Source organism: Centropristis striata, chromosome 21 (genome assembly GCF_030273125.1).
Source record: "Centropristis striata isolate RG_2023a ecotype Rhode Island chromosome 21, C.striata_1.0, whole genome shotgun sequence".
NCBI classification, from domain to species: Eukaryota; Metazoa; Chordata; class Actinopteri; order Perciformes; family Serranidae; genus Centropristis; species Centropristis striata.
The window spans coordinates 22,620,740-22,641,079 of NC_081537.1; the positions used below are offsets into that span (position 1 = coordinate 22,620,740).

The following is a 20,340-nucleotide window of genomic DNA, read 5'->3' on the forward strand; positions in this document are numbered from 1 at the left end:
ACTCACTGTAACTCGCTCTTTTAGCAGTTTTCCTTAAGCAAAAGTTTGATTATAGAAGCTGATAACTGGGACTTTTTTTGGTGCCCCCTTGGTCGAAATCGAGTTTCCGGAATAGTTTGGATTTATTGACTATTTTCACTTGAGCCCGACTGATGCTGATACTGATTTAAGACGGGAAATTCATCTATAACCGATATTTGGTGGATGATTTTTTTTTTTTTGAGCTGGAATGAAAATAAACCTTTTTTTATGTGGCCTGTGCACCAATTTTTCACCGCTCACACTACAAATGAACCCAGAGAGCTACTTTCTCAAACACAAAACTTTATTAAATAATATTATACATTATACAAACAATGTTTTTCATTGTCAGCCAGTTCTATAGATGATAACTGAGAAAATTAAGAATAAATAGGAATGAAATAAATAGCAAAATAACCATCATTACTGTTCAGTTTCAGTCAATTTTTCGACTACTAAGGATAAAGAAATGAATAGCTTCTAAATCATGCCATGCAAAATTGTAGATATTGTTTAAAATAAGTTTTTATAACAGTACATATCAGACAGCATATATATACAGTGCTTAACAAATGTATTGGACCATTTGTCATAAATACGAGAAAACAAATATTTTAGAAATCCTACAAAAGCTTGTTTTAAAACTAAAATGTTATTGTTATTTATTTGGCAATTAACAAACTGAATTCACCTTTTTACAAACATTCAACCACTAAAACTAATTTTTCTGTTCAGGAATGCAAGTAAATAACTATAATCTGACACTTAATCAATAAATAATAATGTGTTTTACTTTTTTAAAAGGTGTTTTTGTAAAAAAAATGAAAAAAATAAAAACCCAGTGAATTTCAAAAATATCCGTCCACCGATAAATCTGTCGGCTCTTAGTTTTCACCACTTTACCTTTACGCCAGACAGTCCTGTTTAAGTTTCAGCAAAGGGAAACTGTAGCTGTTATTTATGCTCTTAAAGCCACCAGACTCCATTGCCAAAACCCATATTTTTAACCCTGAGGAACACAGGAGTCGCTGCTTTCATATTAAGTTTAGGTTTGTGTTATTATGTGACTCTGGCACTTTAAAGGGTTAGATCACATTCACCAAAGTCACACACAAATCAGAAAGCCTTCCTCCGGAGCAGGACGGATTAGCACAGCGGCCCGTGCTACTGTAGAATACTGTATATCTAACAGCCCTGAGCTCGGTTCATCTAAAAGGATAAACAGATCTATTTTACACAGGCTTCACACACTAATGGGGCTCTGGAGGCTGCAGCCGCTGAACCCTGAATATCTAAATTTACATGCTAAGCCAACGTGGATGAGCCTTGTCAGTCCTGTGGAGGCAGCAGCTGTAGAGCGGCAGCAGTGACGCAGCTCCTCACACACTGAGAGAACACTGATAGAATGACTTGATGCTCTGATTGCAGTAAAGCTCTGAATCATGTCAGGCAAAAGGCTGCAGAAAGAAGAGGGGGAAATATGGACAAATTGCCCATAATTTGTTCCGATTTACTTGAACAAACAGTACGCTGCTGCACGTGTATCAGACTTGAAAATAGATACTGCAAGTAGACTTTAAGTTGGATGGACTCCATAGGATGTGCAAGGATACGTACAGTCCTTGTTCAACATCTGGAGTGAGCAGCTTTGCATGCTACAAACATCCTCACCTGCACTTTGATCTTAATGCATCTATGATCTCATCTCTGACTTCATATAAAATGTATCAGATGTGACCATTCTGCTTCCAAAAACAGAAGAAATAGTTTTCATGCTTGGATAGAACGAAATGCTGCAAATACTTAAAATTAGATGCCAAGAATCAGAAGATGTCCATGAAAACTGCATGCATGCATCTCTAATCGTGATTTTTCTACAACAATACATATTCTGGAAGTGTCCAGTTATCTGCTTTAAACTTGCCATTAATTAATGCACTTATTCGGCATCAGTTTGAAGCATCATATTGGCACAATATTATGTTTTGTTGCTACTAAAGAGCAACAGTAAACTAAAAAGATGTAACCATTCTGCTTCCAAAAACTGCCCAAATTGCTTTCAGGCTGCTTGGATAGAACAATATGCTCCAAATACTAAATAATGATATGCAAAGAATCAGAAAATGCAATGAAAACTGCATGCATGCATCTCTCATCATAACACACTCACTGTCATATTCCTGCAAACTCATGACATTATATTTATTATGGAAATATCTTATTTAAACTTTAATGAATGCACTTAATCAGTGTCAGTTTGAAGCATCATATTGGCACGATATTATGTTTTGTTGGTACTAAAGAGCTCATTGTTTTGGGGGTTTATTCAAGCCAAACAGCAACAGAAAACTAAAAAGATGTAACCATTCTGCTTCCAAAAACAGCCCAAATTGTTTTCAGGCTGCTTGAGATGCTGCAAATACTTAAAATTGTATGCAAAAAATCAGAAGATGTCCATGAAAACTGCATGCATGCATCTCTCATCATAACACACACACTGTCATATTCCTGCAAACTTATGACATTATACATATATTGGAAGTGTCCAAAAACTGATTTAAACTTGCCATGAATTGATGCACTTAATCAGCATTAGTTTGAGGCATCAAATTGGCACAAAATTATGTTTTGTTGCTACTAAAGAGCTTTTTGTTTGGGTTTTTTTCAACCCAAACAGCAACAGAAAACTAAAAACCTGCTCCTCCTGTGTCTCTGTGCTCTGTGTACTATTTGGCTGAGCCTCCAGATCTGTGAGAACTCTCTGGCCCGAGTTATAGTTACACAGTGTTCTCTTGTGGTTGTGCGTCTGGAAGCAGCTTTTATAAGAGTTTATATACAGCTGTGTGCATAGGCGCCGATTTATGTTTCTGCTGGTGGTGAATGCCCCCACGCGGCACGCCCATCACTTACCCTCGGCAATAACCTCGGCCATGACTTCACTTGTTGCCATTTTTTTTTGAAGAAGTAATAAAACATCTCAGCGCAATAAGAAGTAAACGACCTCGACAGAATATTTACAGGGAGTGGAGATCAAAAGTTTAACCAACGATACACACACAAAGCTGTGATAATACCACTGAAATTATTTGTTAAAGTGAAGATAAATCACAGGTTAAGTGCACAGTCCATCACCACTGTGTGACACCACTGTTACTAAACACTCATAAAGAACACAACATAACCTTTTAACAACTTATTATAGGATATTTAATGTCTTTATGTCTACCATGCAGAGAAAGAATATGCAGTAAAATAAAGTCAATAACTCTAAACTCAAAAGCCCATACACCGACTAAATATTAAAAATTGGATTGTTTTTCACCAACCATCGTAACTTCTTTACAAGGAAGGTGTTCACAGACTGTTTAGGGACCCCAGATTGCACAAATATTCACATACAAGAGGACACAATCACACATTTTACTGCTGGAGAAACACTGCAGAAAACAGCATCTGATAAGAAGTACATAGAGTGGGCATGTCACATGTAAAAACAGCCCAAATATTTAATAAAGTATCATATGAAACAGAGAAGAGAAGCCAGCGTTCACACAGATTTCTGTCTTGTTGTCTCTCCTGATTTATGCAGCTCATAGACTAATGATTAAAGTTTCGACTGTCGAATCGGTTAGTGGGATTAGACCCTGACTGCTTGTGAAGCACCCACAGAATCATGCAGCTGTGTTTACATGTACACACACAGTAAACACCTTTGTCTTATCTTGGTCGTCTCGAATCAAGTCCAGAGGCAGTCATGACTAAATGAAGATTTACTCCAGAGCAAATTGACTCCTCTTCATGACCTTATTAGGCAACAGTGTCTTGGAAAGGATGTAAATGATAATATTTCTATAAACAGGATTATAACTATCTTCTAACATCAAACTAATCTAACGCATCATGTCAGTAGAATCAGCCCAACAAGACCAAGACCAGGACAGGTGCACGATGGTTTAAATAGTGGCCTCGAGCCTCGAGACTGGACTCAAGTGCTTAAACTGAAAGCAAACCAAATGAGGAGATTATTATGATTATAATAGTGCTTTTTTTTTTTTTTTACCATGCAAGCATTTGTGAAAGATAGGGATGGGCGATATGGACCAAAAGTCATATCCTGATATATTTAGGCTGAATATCGATATACGATATATATGCCGATATTTTAATCGCAAAGTGAGAGCAAATGTTCAGTCAAAGTCAAAGCTAAATATGACATGTCACAAGTAGTTTTATTGAAACTGTTTATTTAAGTGAACGTAAATACTGTATAGCAACAGGAGTACCTTTTTTAAAATCAAAGCTCCATAAAGTGAACATTTAAATTAAAAAAATATCTTAAATAAATGTAGCCTATGAATTAAAATAGGCCAATCTTTTTTTCTGAAATAAATATAATATATATATATATATAAAATATATTTATATGAGAAAAGAATAACAAACATTACAAAATAACTAAATATGACAAACCCTAGTAAGAGCTTGCCTGGAGCAAGGATCACAGTGCAAATTTGAACTTTATCGATATATGCGATATGGTTTAATTCCATATCACATTTAAAAATATATTGACATATTTTTTTCATCAATATATCGCCCAGCCCTAGTGAAAGGCACGAGGTAGTTGCAGGTGCATTTAGCTAAGATCTCCTAGAAACAAGTGTGCAAACTAACAAGAGATGCAAAAATAATCAATTTATTCCATATGCATGTAATAATAATAATATTTTTATTGAACATTGCATGCAAAGCTGCAGCCCAAAGTGCTTCGCAAAGCACAAATATGGAATAATTCCACTTTTTTTGCAGATGTACATGCCAGTATGAATGCAAAATGCATTCATAACTATGAATTTGTGTCTAATATGCATGCAACTAACCAATCACTATCCTGCAAGCAAAGGTCAGTCCAAACTTTACACCTTTAGTCATTTTTCAAAACACAAATGTGGAATAAATCTACTTTTGTTGCAGGTGTGCATGCCAGTATGAATGCAAAATTCATTCATAACTAAGAATTTGTTACAAATGTTCATGCAACTAACCAACCACTATCCTGCAAGCAAAGGGCAGTCCAAAATTTACACCCCGAGTTTTTTATTTCCAGGCCGAGTGAAGCACAAACTCTTCTGGCGGCATTTCAAACAACACAAATCTCCTGTTTTCAATAACTTATGAACTCGATTTTGTGTCATTTGGCCTCAGGTAAATGAGGAGGTCAGTAGATGAAGCGGCTCAGCTGGCTGGTGTAAAAATGTTCTGCTGAGCTATTCAGAAAGTTAATTGAAAAATCAGAAATCCACTTGTGTGATTGGGTGCGTGCAGGACATATGGTTTTGGTTGTACGCAGACGTTTTGAAAAACATCAGCGTTTTTCAGCGACGTTCTGCAGCCACGAGGTGATCTTATCATCTCGTCATGCGGTTCACGTTTCTGTACAGTGTATCTGAGGATATTAACACCAGATGATTTATATCAATAATTCCCGGAAAGATTGACCCGAGGTTCAGATGTCTATATATCATCGGTATTGGATTGTACTGAAAGTGTAGCGGGGAGTTTTTGGGACTGAAGATGAGTTCAGAAGCCAGAAATGTCAGAAGCCGTTTAGTGATCAGTATTGATCAACAGCTCCCATCAATCCCCTGCTCAACCATGGTGTCTTCTTTCTATAATATGACACAAAACGCACAGTACAGTCATTAATCTAACAAGTATCTTAATAACAAAAAGTATGAATCACATCTTGCACAGTGGTTAAAGCATCCGAGCCAGATGAAAACATCATTTCTCTTCTGGAACTTTCCAACACTAATCTGTCTGATAAAAGGTCAACAGTTGAAGCTCGGCACATAACAAATGAGACTACAGTAAAAAAGTTTCTCCTCCCAATCCAGCAGCTGCCAAATCCCGCCGCGCACCGACCAGGTTCATGTTAGTCCAAATACCTCGTGGGACACTTTTTGTTTCTTTGTTCTGTAGATGGTGGAGAAGAGTTTCTTTAGGAATGCATCAGCCACGTTTAGCTCAACGGTATCTCCTCCGCAATGTTTAGGCTCCCCGACCGACCAGAGCCGTACAGCATTAAAGACATAATCCCTCTCCTCGCCAGCTCGCCGGGTATAGCCAAGTGTTTTCACTGGATGACGCCCAGATGGCCGTGCAGTTAATAAACAGTGGCGGGAAATCACATTAATCCATAAGAAAAGCGCATATGAAGATCACTCACGAACACAAATATATGCGCATGTATGGCATCATCTCACATTTTTATATGTGATGATGCAATGCAATTGTGTCTGATGCAATGCACCACTACTTGTATTACTGAGATTAATTTCTTATGAAATAGCGAACATAGCTGATGGATGGTGAAACTTTTTGTTCGAAGTTTGTTGCAGCAGAATGCTTCTTTACCCAAACTTTCATTGTATTGCACTATACTGTAAACAAGGCAATATATTGCCGTTTTAATCTTTTAATGACAATTGCAGTGTGAATACAATCTGAGTTTTAAAAAAAGTTGCATTTGCATTCATCACACTCCTTGTCACATTAAACATCATGCTTTTTCTTCAATCTCTCTGCAACAAATCTTTGCATGTAAATAATCAATTAAAATCAATGCAGCATCACCAAACTCTGCGATACTGACATGCATGCATCAATATTTTCTTTCCCCCCTAGTAGTGGTTTTTATCTTGAATTCAAAGTTTAATTTTTATCCCACCCAAAAAATAATTTTCTCACATGACTTCCATGCTGCCTAAAGCTCTGCTGATGCTGACAGGTTTTCAAGTAACTCTCTCTGAGATTTCTGCAGCTGCATACATGATTCCCTAAAAAAATTGGATGCTTAGTGAGCAAAAAACAGTTTTTAATTGAATATATGTCAAAAAGAATTAGAAAGTGATTGCATTCTGTTGTTATTTACGTTTTAGACGACTTTTGGGAGTTGTGGTTGAATCCAGAATCCTGAATGCACAGACCTCACTGTGTCTCCTACAGAAATCTTATAAAACATGTCTGTTTTCTGCATTAATTCCCTTCTGTCAGCTGCTCCATATGTATTTGGCTCGATGCAGAAATCTCAGACATCTCACCACCTGCACAAATAAAATCAAAACCATCCTAATGGCTCGATGCCACTGGGGGAAAGTGAGAAAATGTGTTTTTCCAAAATACTTTAAAAGCAAACTGTAAAACTATTCGAGTTGTCACATTCACTTCTGAGTCTTGTGGTTTGTTTTTCAAAGCTTCTCCACTTGAGAGCGTGCCGGCGAGCGTTCAGCTGACCTCCGCCGGTGAAACCAATGCTTTGTGTTGGCTCGCGCACCACAACAGTTGCAGTCCGTCAACGTCATTACTACGATTTTTTTATATTTTCCATAATTGCTCAGCTGCAGAGCAAAGGATTGGCTGAATTCACGCTGATTCACAGATTTTTTTTTAACCCGTCTGGATTATGATTGATGGTTCATTGTGTGAGGTGATTATTCCTTTACTTTTATCTCAGCCCGGCCGGAATAAATGACTCCAGCCTTGACGTACGCTTAATTCAGCCAAGCGTGAGACAATATTTCTCATAGTCACACAGCCGCGATGCACACAGCTCTGTAAACATGTGTATTAGGGATGTGCTGCTCCCTCTCAGTCGGCGTTATCTGTCGGCTGACATGTCCCATTCCTCTCACAGAGCGGGTCTGCTGTCCTTATCTGGGAAATTGATTTTAATTTGTCTCCCAAGGCAAGTGAGCACTTTAGAAAGGAGCAAAAAGGCTATAAAAGCGTTTAAAACTCTGTTGTTTCCTCTGCTATATTTCACTCTAAGACCCACACCAATCTTATTGATTCTTCTATAATCTTATTTAACTCTTCTGTTGGACGAACACGCCCAAACTCTCCGCTGCAGCTCCTTCTAATGGACTCTGTTGTTGTATTTTAGTGCTCTCGACTACTTTCCCTGTTCAGTTTCCTTTATTCTACCCAGATCAGATATGGCCTCCTCTCCTCCTCCATCATGGTGCAATTACTTTAATGTTGCTTTTTTATGAAGGAAATATTTCTGTGTATTCTTTATTTTGCGCTCCCTAAACCCAACAGTGTGTTTGTGTGTCTCTGAATACTTTATTCATGTATGGGGAGGTTTTTTTGTAATTTTTTTCCCATTCTTGGTCTTTTGAGACACATTAAATACATACTATATAAGTAAGTAAGTACAATTAAAAAGAAAAAGACAAGACAAATAAAATTTAAATAATAAATAAAAAAAATACATAATAAATAAAATGTGTCTCAAATAAGTTCTTGCTTTTATAAAAATAATAAATAACAAAATTTTAAAAATAAAAAGAAATCACCAGAAAAAACAAACAAGAATAGGAAAAAAAAGTCAAGAAAAATAAAATAAATAAACCCAAAACATATAAATTAATAAAATAATAATAATAATAATAATTAGTAGTAGTAGTAGTAGTATGTGATAAAAAGAAATCACCAAGAAGACCAATAAAATAAAAAAGAAAATATAAACATGCATAAATAAATAAATAACACAGAAGTAATAAAAAAAAATAAGTATAAATAATAATAAAATGGATATAATAACCAGAATAAACATATAGTGCAGTATATGAAATAACTAAAAGGTAAGATACGTTTTTGCACATTAGTAATAGTAATTGTAAATTTGTTGGGAACTACTTTCAGCTGTTCACATGTTTGTGCAGAAGGACTGTGTGTGTGTGGGATTTAATCAAAATAAACTGCAGTGTGTGTGTTCATGGTAATGAAATAACATGCTAGCCAGTGCACCAGTGTGTCTAATGTGTTTTTAATAGTTTTTCAACAACAACAGTGGAGCTCTGAGGCTCAGAGGAAGAAGATGTATCAGACAGACAATGTTTATTAACAGGATCAGTTTGTTGTTGGTTCTGGTCTTTTCTCTTCAGCTAATCCTTTTTTTCTTAACTCGCGTTTAATCATCCGCCCACGTCTTTTTTCCCCCCTGTAGCCAGAAAAAATCGGCCAGTCCCCAGTTGCCCCCACGTCAGACGGAGACAAGGTGGACCTGGAGGCCTTCAGCGAGTTCACCAAGATCATCACTCCTGCCATCACCCGAGTCGTCGACTTTGCCAAAAAACTGCCCATGTTCTCTGAGGTGAGTGCTGGTAAATGGTGTCTGGGGTCAGAGGGCAAGGGAGGGAGGGAGTCTGACACAGACAGAGAAATATAACACGCAGCAGAGCTTCTCTCATCCTGCGTTAGAGGAGGAAATGTCTGATTCATGAGCTCGATTTGTCTCCCAGAATTAGCAGTTCTTCTGTTTGAGGAGGATCACAGGAGTTACAGCACATACTCACAAAGACTGATGTGTTCTGGACAAAGCCAGATTTTTATTGAATTTAATCTATCAATTAAAGCAACATTACGAGTTCAGCATGTAGAAAGTACAACAACATCAACATCCACAAAATAGTGAGAAGAAATTTGCAAACTTGTGATGTCGTCCCAACCATCACCGACCTTTAACCGCGATCACAGGGCCCAAACTTTGATATAGTACAACAAGCGTATTACAATAAGGTGCTGGAAGTCAATTCTGTATTTAGAGGGGAAAAAGGGAAAGTAAGTTTTTTAACAAACCTAGAGTTGATCTCATTAAGGACGAAAACATGACAAAAAAAAAAGAGAATCATCACCAGAAAGACCAAGAATGGAATGACAAGGACAAGAAAAATACAATGAAAAACATTCATAGATATATAAATAAATAAATTGATAAATAAGTATATAAATGAGAAGAAGAAAATATATTGATAATAATAACAACAATAATAAGATTTTTAAGTAAGTTTTAAGTAATAAGATTAAGTAATAAGATTAATGAAATAATAGAAAGACTAGGAAAAAGTACAAGAAAGATATAATGTAAATAATAAACAAAAAATACTAAATAAATAAATAATAAGATATAATAATAATAATAATAATAATAATAATACTTTTTTTTTTAAGATATCACTAGAATGACCGGGGAATGGAAAAGAAAAATACAATGAAGAACACACATAAATACATTAATAAGAAGATAAAATAATAAGAATGTTTCTTTAAGTTTTATTTTTTTTAAAGAAATCCCTAGAAAGACAGAGGAATTGAAAAGAAAGAAAAATACAATTTTAAAAATAAACAAAAAATTACTTAGTGAGTAAATGAAATAATAGGATTAATAAGATTTAGAATCTTTTTAAAATAAGATTTCAAAAAAAAAGAAAGAAAAAGAAATCAACCTCAAGACCAAGAATGGAAAAGAAAAGGACAAGAAAAAGAAAGAAACAAGACAAGAAACAATATAATTAAAAACATACATAAATAAAGATATACATAATATATAAATATTTATAAAACAATCATCACAATAAGTAAAACATATATAATATATAAATATATATATATATATTAAATAAATAATTATTGAGGGAGCATTTGTCTTTTTTTTATTACTGAAGGTTTTGAAGGCACAAAAGTTCATCAGTTTAATAGAAAACAGGTGTCTATATATATATGTACAGTCCCTTAGCTGTCTGTGTGTCTGTCTTGTAAAATAAACCCAGCAGCAGAAGAAGCCGTTGTGTTGCTGTTGACAAACAGAGAAGCCTGTCTGCTGCTGATCGCCCCGCCTTGATTAGCAACATGTAATCAGCCTCTCGTCTCTGCTCCTTATAACGAGGCCTCAGATTGAATAATTATCGGGGCGGCTGAGTTATTGTCAGTGTATCACGCAGCTGCAGAGAGAGAGAGAGGAGAAGTTTTAATTGTAATCTGTTACATATATCACAGATAGTTCTAAAAGTAGAGGTCGTCACTTTTTTTAATCAGCATATCTTAAAGCTCCATTATTATATAAATGTTATGATGGATGCTCCTATTCAAATGAGAGTGTAAACTAGAATAAATTCCTCATTCTTCTGCTTGATACTCTATTAATTTGCAGAAACTAAACAGCAGAAGATAAGAGCGCAGGGTTTTTAGTATTCCAGGCATCGATGCAGATAATCAGTCATATTTAATATGTTATCTTTTATTCAATATATAATAGATTATATTATGAAAGAAGGCCTTTTTAATCTGATGAAAGAGGCAGAGGGAGAGAACCTGTTTAGCCTCCATCATGAGATCTGTTCGCAGTGAATTAGCGATAAGAATGCACGGGAACAAAGCCGGCTTTTTATTGAGCCACTAAAAATTAAGCATGCCCTCCAGGTACACATTTACAAGACAAATCAAGCCAATTAATGCCAATTAATCTGCTCAGCAGTCAAGAGTGGTGAAATAAGAAACAATCTTACATTAAGGTGAGATTTAATTCAGCTCAGCAGAGTCTGTAGATTTAATCAAATGGGTTTCAACACAGAGATTCTAATATCCATGTAAATCAGGCAGCATTAGTCATAATCTGTGTTCATCAGTGGAAAAACATGTGTGCATCCTCACGTCTCTGCCCCTCCTCTCCTCCACATCTGTTCTTCCTCCCTCTATCTGAAGTCATAACGGTGCACATCCATCTCACGGAAAGTCAAGCGGAAAAATGCTCCACTTCTGAATGGATGAGAAATCAAGAAATCAATTTTTTTTGTATTGTTTTCTCTCTCACACTTATTTTTTATTTTTCCTCTCTGGGGGAATTGTGTGAGCACTGTGGTGTGTTTTTGTTTTATTTGAAGAAATATCTTATTCTGGCTTTTTTCATGGAAAGTAAATGTTCCTCCGTGTTCCATTTGTTCGTAAAATTACCTGAATTTGTAACCGAGTCTACTTTAAACTCTGAACATCGACTTGTGAAGGCGAGTTTATTTATGAAGCACATAAAGCAACGAGGCAGTTACATAATGGCAGAAAAATGCATTGAAAGAGGAGAATTAAAGATCATTGAAATGAAACCTTCAAAATCAGAGAGAGAAAAAGTAAAAAATAAATAGAGATTGCTAAAACAGCTAAAATATAATAAAAATTGGTATAAAAAATAAATATATTAATAAAAAATATTTTAAAAATAAGTTATATAGTTAAAAGATTCATTAAAAGAAAACCTGAAAAAAATTGATTAAGATAAAATATAATAAAATTAGTATAAAAAATGAAAATATACATAAAAAATATTTTTAAAATATAGTTTCAAAAATTGTTGAAATAAATGTATTAAAATAATTTAGTTAAAGGCAGCTTTTAAATTGAAGGATTTGTTTATGAACCAAAGTACACCTCATTATTTTTACAAATTGTTAGTTAAGGAAGCCAAGGCAACTCTGTCCATCGAGCTTCATTCAGACGCAATTCAAAAGTGCAAAGTCCTTGACAGGAACATAGAAATGCATTAGATATAATATGTTAACATTAAAAAAATAAAACTTTAATATTGCATTTAACCCTCTGGACCCCTGGCAGTTTTAGGACATTTTAGGGTTTTTTCATTGCTCCTGTCACATTTTATTCATTTTGCACTGTAATATATATGCAAAATATATAAGTCCTGCAGCTGTATGGAATCAGCACAATAATGGCCAGAAATAGAGAGAAATCAAAAATGTATTTTGTGCAGAATAACACAGTTATACTGCTGCAAAACACACACAATATAAAGTAAAGTAAAACAAATTGAATTTCTTAAATAAAATGGAATCTGTAAATATAATATTTTCCAAGTACCCATGCGTATTAACAATATTGCAAAAAGCCTTGAACTGTTTGCAGTTTTCTAACCCCTCCAGATGTTAAATGTCTCTAGCTGAGCCTTAAGCATGCATAAAACTCCACAATAGTAAATAAAAGAGAGTAGAAAACACAATCCAACAGCAGGTGTGTACATCAACAAGAAACTCGGAACTAAAAAAAAACATATGTAAAGCAATACACGGCCTTATTATTATTATAAACTTATAAACTTATTTACAGCCTCAAAATGCTAAAAATATGCTTATCCATATGCTCAGAATAAGCTTGCATTAAAAACATTTTTCCTCCACCAGCTACCTTGTGAAGACCAGATCATCCTGTTGAAGGGATGCTGCATGGAGATCATGTCACTGCGAGCCGCCATGCGATACGACCCCGAGAGCGAGACACTGACACTGAGCGGGGAGATGGCCGTGAAGCGTGAGCAGCTGAAGAACGGCGGGCTGGGCGTGGTATCGGACGCCATCTTCGATCTGGGCAAGAGCCTGGCACAGTTCAACCTGGACGACACCGAGGTGGCGCTGCTGCAGGCCGTGCTGCTCATGAGCTCAGGTTCACAACTTCTGACTCCTTTTTCAAACTTTAAGCTGCACGAGTCGAGTGAGCTGGCTGCTTTTTAACTCTGGCGGTCCGGGAGGTTGAGCTTAATGTAATGCAAATGTAAATGTTCAGTCTTTGTGCCCTTGGAGACACAATTCCATGACAGTCCATATTCATTACCCGCTGCTCCACATACTATATATTGTAGCCTATTGTGAATCAGAATGTAATTATGGCCTGAAGATTAAAGTCCACATACATATTCAGTGTTGAAAGGAGGAAATCTAAATCTCATCCAGAAAGTGATTAAAAAGCCTTCACTCTCGGTTTGTTCATCGTAGAAACTTTAACATGAGACTTTAAGAAGACACATGTCACATAATGTGCTCAGGCTTTTTGAAATAATAGAATGCAAATTAAGAGACAGAATGTGTGTAATAAGTGCAAAAGAAGCAGGAATGTAATCGTTTCCAGGGTGTCCACAGGTTAATACAAAGTAAGGGGAAGACCACACAGTGCACACACACACACACACACACACACACAAACACACACACACGGGTGAATTCACAGAGAATGGATTGCAATATAAACTGTGCATCACTTCCAAATCGCTGTCTACGCCGTCAGGTCAGATTCACTAAATAAATAGTTCTGCTGATGTTATTACAGTACAAACACACACATTTAGTTTTGCAGCTGCAGGAGTTTCACTTTTTTTTGCATCTAATTGCAATTGTTCATGTAGCAAAGTGTAAATGGTGGAGGGAAAAATAATTTTTTTATTCCTCACCGACAATTTGCAACAGCATCCCTTAAAACTTAAACATGGCAGAGAAACCATGTTTATATTTTTTATTTAATATCTCAATCTATCAGTGCTGCTGGTGCACCATCATCTCTCTTTGCAGACACTAATAATTTAACTGCATGATGACTGTTAGCGCTGATATTTGTGAATGAGACAGGCAATTTTGGTGCCTAATGTTTGCATATTAACCGAATGTAAATACCTGCAAAACAACACAGGAGCAACATTAGGAAGATTTGGGTGCATTTCACTCTTTGCTCTTTGGTTGTTTTGAGAATTGCATGATTTATTTTTGTCTTAAGGGGCTTTGTAATGCAAAAGAAATTATTTTGAATAAATAATTAGAACTTACCTAAAATACGTCAACATATATATAATGTGTTACTTAGTTTGAGTAATCTAATGGAATATGTTTGACATTATATTTTAGTGCATGTATTCACTAAATTGTAGTGGAATAAGTTTTAAAAGTAACCGTCTCAACACTGTCCAGAAAGCCTGTGTGACGTTCACAGCCTTGGACCAAAGCTGCAGACTTTCAAAAAGACTTGATTGATTTGGAGAAGCTCCTGTAGATCGGCGGTGGTGTGAAAGCAGATTTTTTTCGTGCTCGAAGCTGCAAACCCATGCAATCTTTTTGTGTCTTCACCTGACAGTATATAACACATAAAAGTGTTCATTCAGGAGATGATTTCTTGCGCACTAATTTCCACCCTCTCTCCTTTCTTTCCCCTCTTCCTCTGACTCTTCCCATCCCCAGATCGTTCGGGCCTGACCTGCATGGAGAAGATCGAGAAGTGCCAGGAGACTTACCTGCTGGCGTTTGAGCACTACATCAACTACCGCAAGCACAACATTCCTCACTTCTGGCCGAAGCTCCTGATGAAGGTGACCGACCTGCGGATGATCGGGGCGTGCCACGCCAGCCGCTTCCTTCACATGAAGGTGGAGTGTCCCAACGAACTCTTCCCGCCGCTCTTCCTGGAGGTCTTCGAGGACCAGGAGGTGTGAAACACAGTTGCCACCACGTTGCAAAGGGAAGAGGAAGTTGGGGCAAACTGGGAGATGGGAAGGGCCATCATTTTTCTAAGGGGAAGGGTGGAGGGAGAGTCCTCTCGGCAGGAAATCTGCAATTTCTCCGACATCGCATTTACAGTATGTGGTTTAAAACCTGGAACCAACAAAAACAGAAACAACACACCAGCAACAGGAGAGTCGAGCAAACAGAGGATTTTGTTTCACGAACACCCTCTCCTCCACCTCTTTCTCCTCCTTTTACTTACCCCTGTTTTAAAATCCGTGTGGGGGCCCTTCTGTCTGAGCATGATGTCTTATCTAGTAAGAGTTGTAGCCATTTGCCAAGACACGTACACAGATACACACACAACACACAAACACACACACACACACAGCCACAGCCTGTTCCACCTCAGTTCTTCAGAGCAGCACTCTTTGCAGGGGTCCGTTCCCCTCTCTGGTTCTTTTTTTTTTTTAGCGGTCACAGTTTTACACACCTTTTGAAGCCCATGTTTCCAGCTTCCACGCTGGCCAGCACCTCTCAGTATTATTTCTGAAAGTGTTAAGGCAGTTGTTCAGAAAATATGGACATTTTTAAGTGACGTACAAATGCTCACGAGTCATGCAGGCACACGCAATCAGCAAACGCTGCACATTGAAATTTTCAGCCGATGCTTTAAGCATGAGTTTTGTTGTGTAATGGCTGCGGTAAAGCAGCGGTCTTTTATCAATCCCTCAACTCAATCTGAGCCGTTACAGCTGTTCCTGGAGCTTCTACGTAGATCCAAGTGAAACCCGGTGCTATATTTATAAAAGGTTACTCCAGTTTTATGAAATTGTGTTGTCTACCTTTGAAAACAATGTGCAGACCATGGCTCCATATCTACCTTCATTTTTTGTCATTGGACCGGCTCCTGTGACATACACACACACACACACACACACACACACACACACAGATGAGCAGACTTGCCTTGTCATTGCCCGTGCTGCTAGTGCCAGCAGCCTACCGTCTTATTAATGACAATTAAGCCCTTCTCTCTCAGAGGATTAACTGCATTGAAATGAAGAAAGAAAGAAAGAAAGAAAGGAAGAAGGGAGGGAGGAGGGGAGGGAGACACTTGGAAGGGAGCAGAGATAGAGAGAGGAGAGCAGATTTAATAGCTGGACTGTAGAGTCAGAGCCAACGTCAGAAGTAAATCTCCCACACAGCCTCCGAGGAGGTTTATAGCAGCAGCAGCCACCAGCGAGACAGCAGAGCTCATCTTACACACACACACACACACACACACACACACAAATAACCACACAAACATGAAAACACATCACCTCAGAGTAACGCGAATGCCTCATTTTACTGTATGCACTGCGCGGCAGTGTCGACATACAGCCCTAACCTGCAGGGTTTGTACCGAGTCCTCTCCTCACGGACTCAGCTCAGTGTGGCCCCTCCAGGCTTCCATACACATCTGCCTTTTTTATTACCATGGGCGTCACTGAGAGCAGGCAAATGCCAAGAAGGCTACCATTTACCTCAAAAAGTGGATACACCCCCAGGCTGGGGCAGCAATACTGCCCCTGTGGTGTCAGGCACTACCTCACCTCTGTGGACACGGGGCAGCTGCCCACAGCACACACACACATACACCATTGGAGTTGGCGCATGTGTAGGCTAACACACGACTGTGCATAATATTTACATAGGTGCACACTCACGGAAAGACAGAAACACTCACACAGGCACACACCCTCAGTGCTATCACTTGGTTGAAATGAAATACCATTGAAGACAGGAGGGCCGGCCATCCCCCGACTCCAGGGAGTGGTACCCATCACATTCGGGTTATCTCTTTTTGTTATACGGGACCAAGTGTCGTCTTTTGAAAAAAATTGGATTTACCTGTTTCTGTCAAAACGGAAACACGGCTCACAGAAGCGACGAAAAGGAAAGGACAGTGTAGACGCGCAGCCCAGCTGACACCCTATTCACGAGTAGCAGGAGGGAAGATGACAGAGAGTACCTGAGAATAAAGGAGAAAAAAAAACCCTCGGTGGCCGCCCCCGTTGAATTAGCATGCAGAGAAAGGGCTGTTTCCTTCTGCATCATGGCGATCTTCCACAGTACACTCATGATGGCTGCCGTCGGATCTTGACGAATATTTTCTTGGGGAAAAATAAGCTTTTCTTTCATGCATGGACAGTGCATCAGACGTCAAAAAAAGGTAGAATGTTCTCAACCGAAATGAAGCTTCTTAAAGGAGGCGACTCAAAAAGCTCTTTTAGTCTCGTGCACTTTACCAATGCTCACCACTATAATCTAAAAACGGCAAACATCCATGGCAGGTATCATAGTGTACTAGCCAAACGACCATTCAAGAATGTTGATTTGATTATAAAAAAAAGCCCACTCTGTTCATTCCAATCCTGGGGCCAAGCCAAATCTAACTGGGTTTACCACTCTTACAAGAAGAGAATGAAAGAAAAAAGAGAGACTTAAGAGAATCTATTTTATACTCAACATCATGCAGTAGATCATACTGGGCACCTGTACAGGATGGGTCATCTGCGCCGCCCCCCCCCCCCTCGGAAGTACCGAAGCAGAGTAACATGTGGCAGGGATCACGGGTAATCGTCACAGGTGGCCGAGCCTCGCCGCTTCCACATCTGGAACGATGCTCGGAGAGGAGAGAGGAACTGGAACGCCACCCAGAAGAACCCCCTTCACGAGCATCATCACTACTTTCAGAGATCCCCCCCTGCCCCGCCCTGCCTTACCCTACTCTAGCCCTTATCCTGGAGCCTAGCTCAAACTAAATTGCACCCCACCCCTCCCTGATAACAGCCCCCACTCAGCCAGGCTGGTGGGAGTTTTTGCACTACTGCAGCGGTCCTCCCTTCAGCCCCTGACTTCACCAACATAGCAAATCCCCCTGCAGAGACTCATCTCGTGTGAGTTTTTTTGCAGGGGGGAGGGAGAGTAGAAGCTAATTCGGGGTGAGTTTTGGTGGCTCTGTGTAACAGAGGCTGGCAGCTGCAGTGGGCTCAGTCCCAAACCTGACCCGTTATCAGTATTAGACCAACAGCACATGACCCTCACCAAACCAACCAGGGATGGAGAGAGACCCCTGCATCAGAGGGCTGTGTAGCACTTATTCATTCTCCCGTCATCCTCCCTATAGAGTCAACCCAGTGACATTTCAAATTCAGTCCCCCACCCACTGCCGAGTGGGACACCCCCCCTCCCTCCCCGTCCCTTCCCCTCCAGAATCATTGACACCAAACGGGATCCAGGCCAAGGTTTGGCCACAACTGCCCCTTTTTTTCTTAAGAGTGGCGCCACCGAATGAATGTGATCGGCAAAGCAGCAAGCGATGGGAACGAGAGACTTGTGAGAAGAAGAGGAAAAAAACAGGAAACATAAAAAGCTGAGGGCCTCTACCCCTCACTGCCATCATTGACATGGGTGAGAGACGGCGACGTGGCTGGTTGTAGAGACGATGCTAACAAACAGTCGGAGGAAGGGGAGGCGGCAGTGTAGGAATATGTAACGGCCTCCCCTTCGGTCCCAACACAACAACCGCATACGAGCCCCCCGCTCCCGTGCCAGCTGACAACCCCAAAATGTCCCCGCCCCCCTCCCCACCCTCAGCTCCCTCCAAAAGGATAACCTCCAGCTCTCATGTGGTGAGGATCAGGAAGAGATCCCTCATTCCAGAGTTGCAGGTTTTTGGAATTCCAACACGTCTTTGTAAAAGAACTGAAAAAGAGAAGAAGAAAAAAAACAACCTATTGATGTCCTTTGTTCTCGTGAGCTGACTGGGTATGTGTGTGTGACAGTAGGGGTTATAATGCTGCTTTACCTTCTGAGTCTGATTTAGATTAAGAGAAAAAAAAAGATATATGAAATGATTATAAATCCACAAAATGAAAAGAGATGACTTTTAACAAAAAAAGAAAAGACTCCTGAACAAAAATTATTGGAGATTTTTTTTTTTCATTTTATCATTGTTTTTCTTATTTTTCTGTTTGTTTTTTGACGCTTAAAAAAACTGCTCTGTGTAAAAAAAAAAGGAAAAAAACAGCTGTAGTCACTTTTTGACCATGCGTGCAGTGTAACATAGAAAATATTTCACTTCTTTTTCACATCTATACTTTTTGTGTTGATAAGCCAACTGATCTGTTTGTCTGTGTGTCTGTCCAGTTGTCCGTCCCCTTTTATCAGGAGGAATTTACAACCAACAAAAACAGGAATTTTTCTTTTTTTTTTTTTATATATATATATTTTGTTTTTTCCTTTTTTTTAATGAAATACAACTTTGGAGAAAAAAATACAACAAACAGGAAAAATAATGCAACAGAAACTGAAAATACAACAAAAAAAAAATACAAAAAAAACACAAAAAAAAAAAAAAAACCTGAAACAATCTTGTCATACCTCACACAACACAAAACTCAAAGGAACTTGGGAGGAGTCATATTCTGCAGGCACATGTGAAAGTTCAGAGATGCATATATAGATTAAAAAAAAAAGTATATGTTAAGATAATATGTGCTTGTGTGTACGCATCAGTAGAAGTTACAAAAGGACTCTTTCCCTCAAGCTTTTGTGCTCTTACCTTATTTGGTTGTGAGACTTTAAGAGATCATCTGCTAACGTGAGCACTTCTCCAACTTCAAGGCACAGTCTTTAGACAGTAAACTGAAAATGTGAATGGCCCAGAGACTGAGGGACTAAGACTTTTGTAATGGCTGAGAGTTTTATGGTATTGAATGTAGCTGACAGGAGGGGGCTGGACCTGAGCCCGGCACCCACAACCCAACTTCCACACACCAGCAGCAAAGATAGTGGTGTCACATAGACGTTACAAAACAAACAAAAACTGAGAATATACTGTATATTGCCCATCTGCAAGGTGCAATACTATGTTATGTATTTTTGTATGTTTTCTGTTTTGATTTTTTTTCATTTTACATTTTATGTTTGGCCATAACCAAGGATGTAAATACAAAAACACATACAACACTCGAGATTTATTGCAGCAAAGTTTAAAATTTAACCTCTCCATCCAAGAAAAAAGCTAAGTAATGTGTAAATGCTTCATACATTTGTATGTGTGTGCACTCTCTCACATGTGCATGCTGATCCATATTCAGAAGTGCCCCGTGACATTAATCATGAACCCTGTGCCTCCTGTTGTTTGCAAAGAGATAGATTC

At 38.5% G+C, this 20,340-nt stretch overlaps 1 protein-coding gene across 4 annotated transcripts in view; it reads left to right on the forward strand.

Annotated features, from left to right (window-relative positions):
• Positions 1–19,389, forward strand: part of LOC131959078 (thyroid hormone receptor alpha-B) — a 181,058-nt gene extending 161,669 nt beyond the window's left edge. For all 4 annotated transcript variants that reach the window (XM_059324181.1, XM_059324183.1, XM_059324182.1 and 1 more), the window contains 3 exons: positions 9,035–9,181; positions 13,050–13,308; positions 14,868–19,389. In XM_059324181.1, coding sequence (XP_059180164.1) covers positions 9,035–9,181; positions 13,050–13,308; positions 14,868–15,118 — 657 coding nt within the window. In that variant the 3' untranslated portion in view covers positions 15,119–19,389. The remainder of the gene's footprint in view (positions 1–9,034; positions 9,182–13,049; positions 13,309–14,867) is intronic.
• Positions 19,390–20,340: the final 951 nt, after the last annotated feature.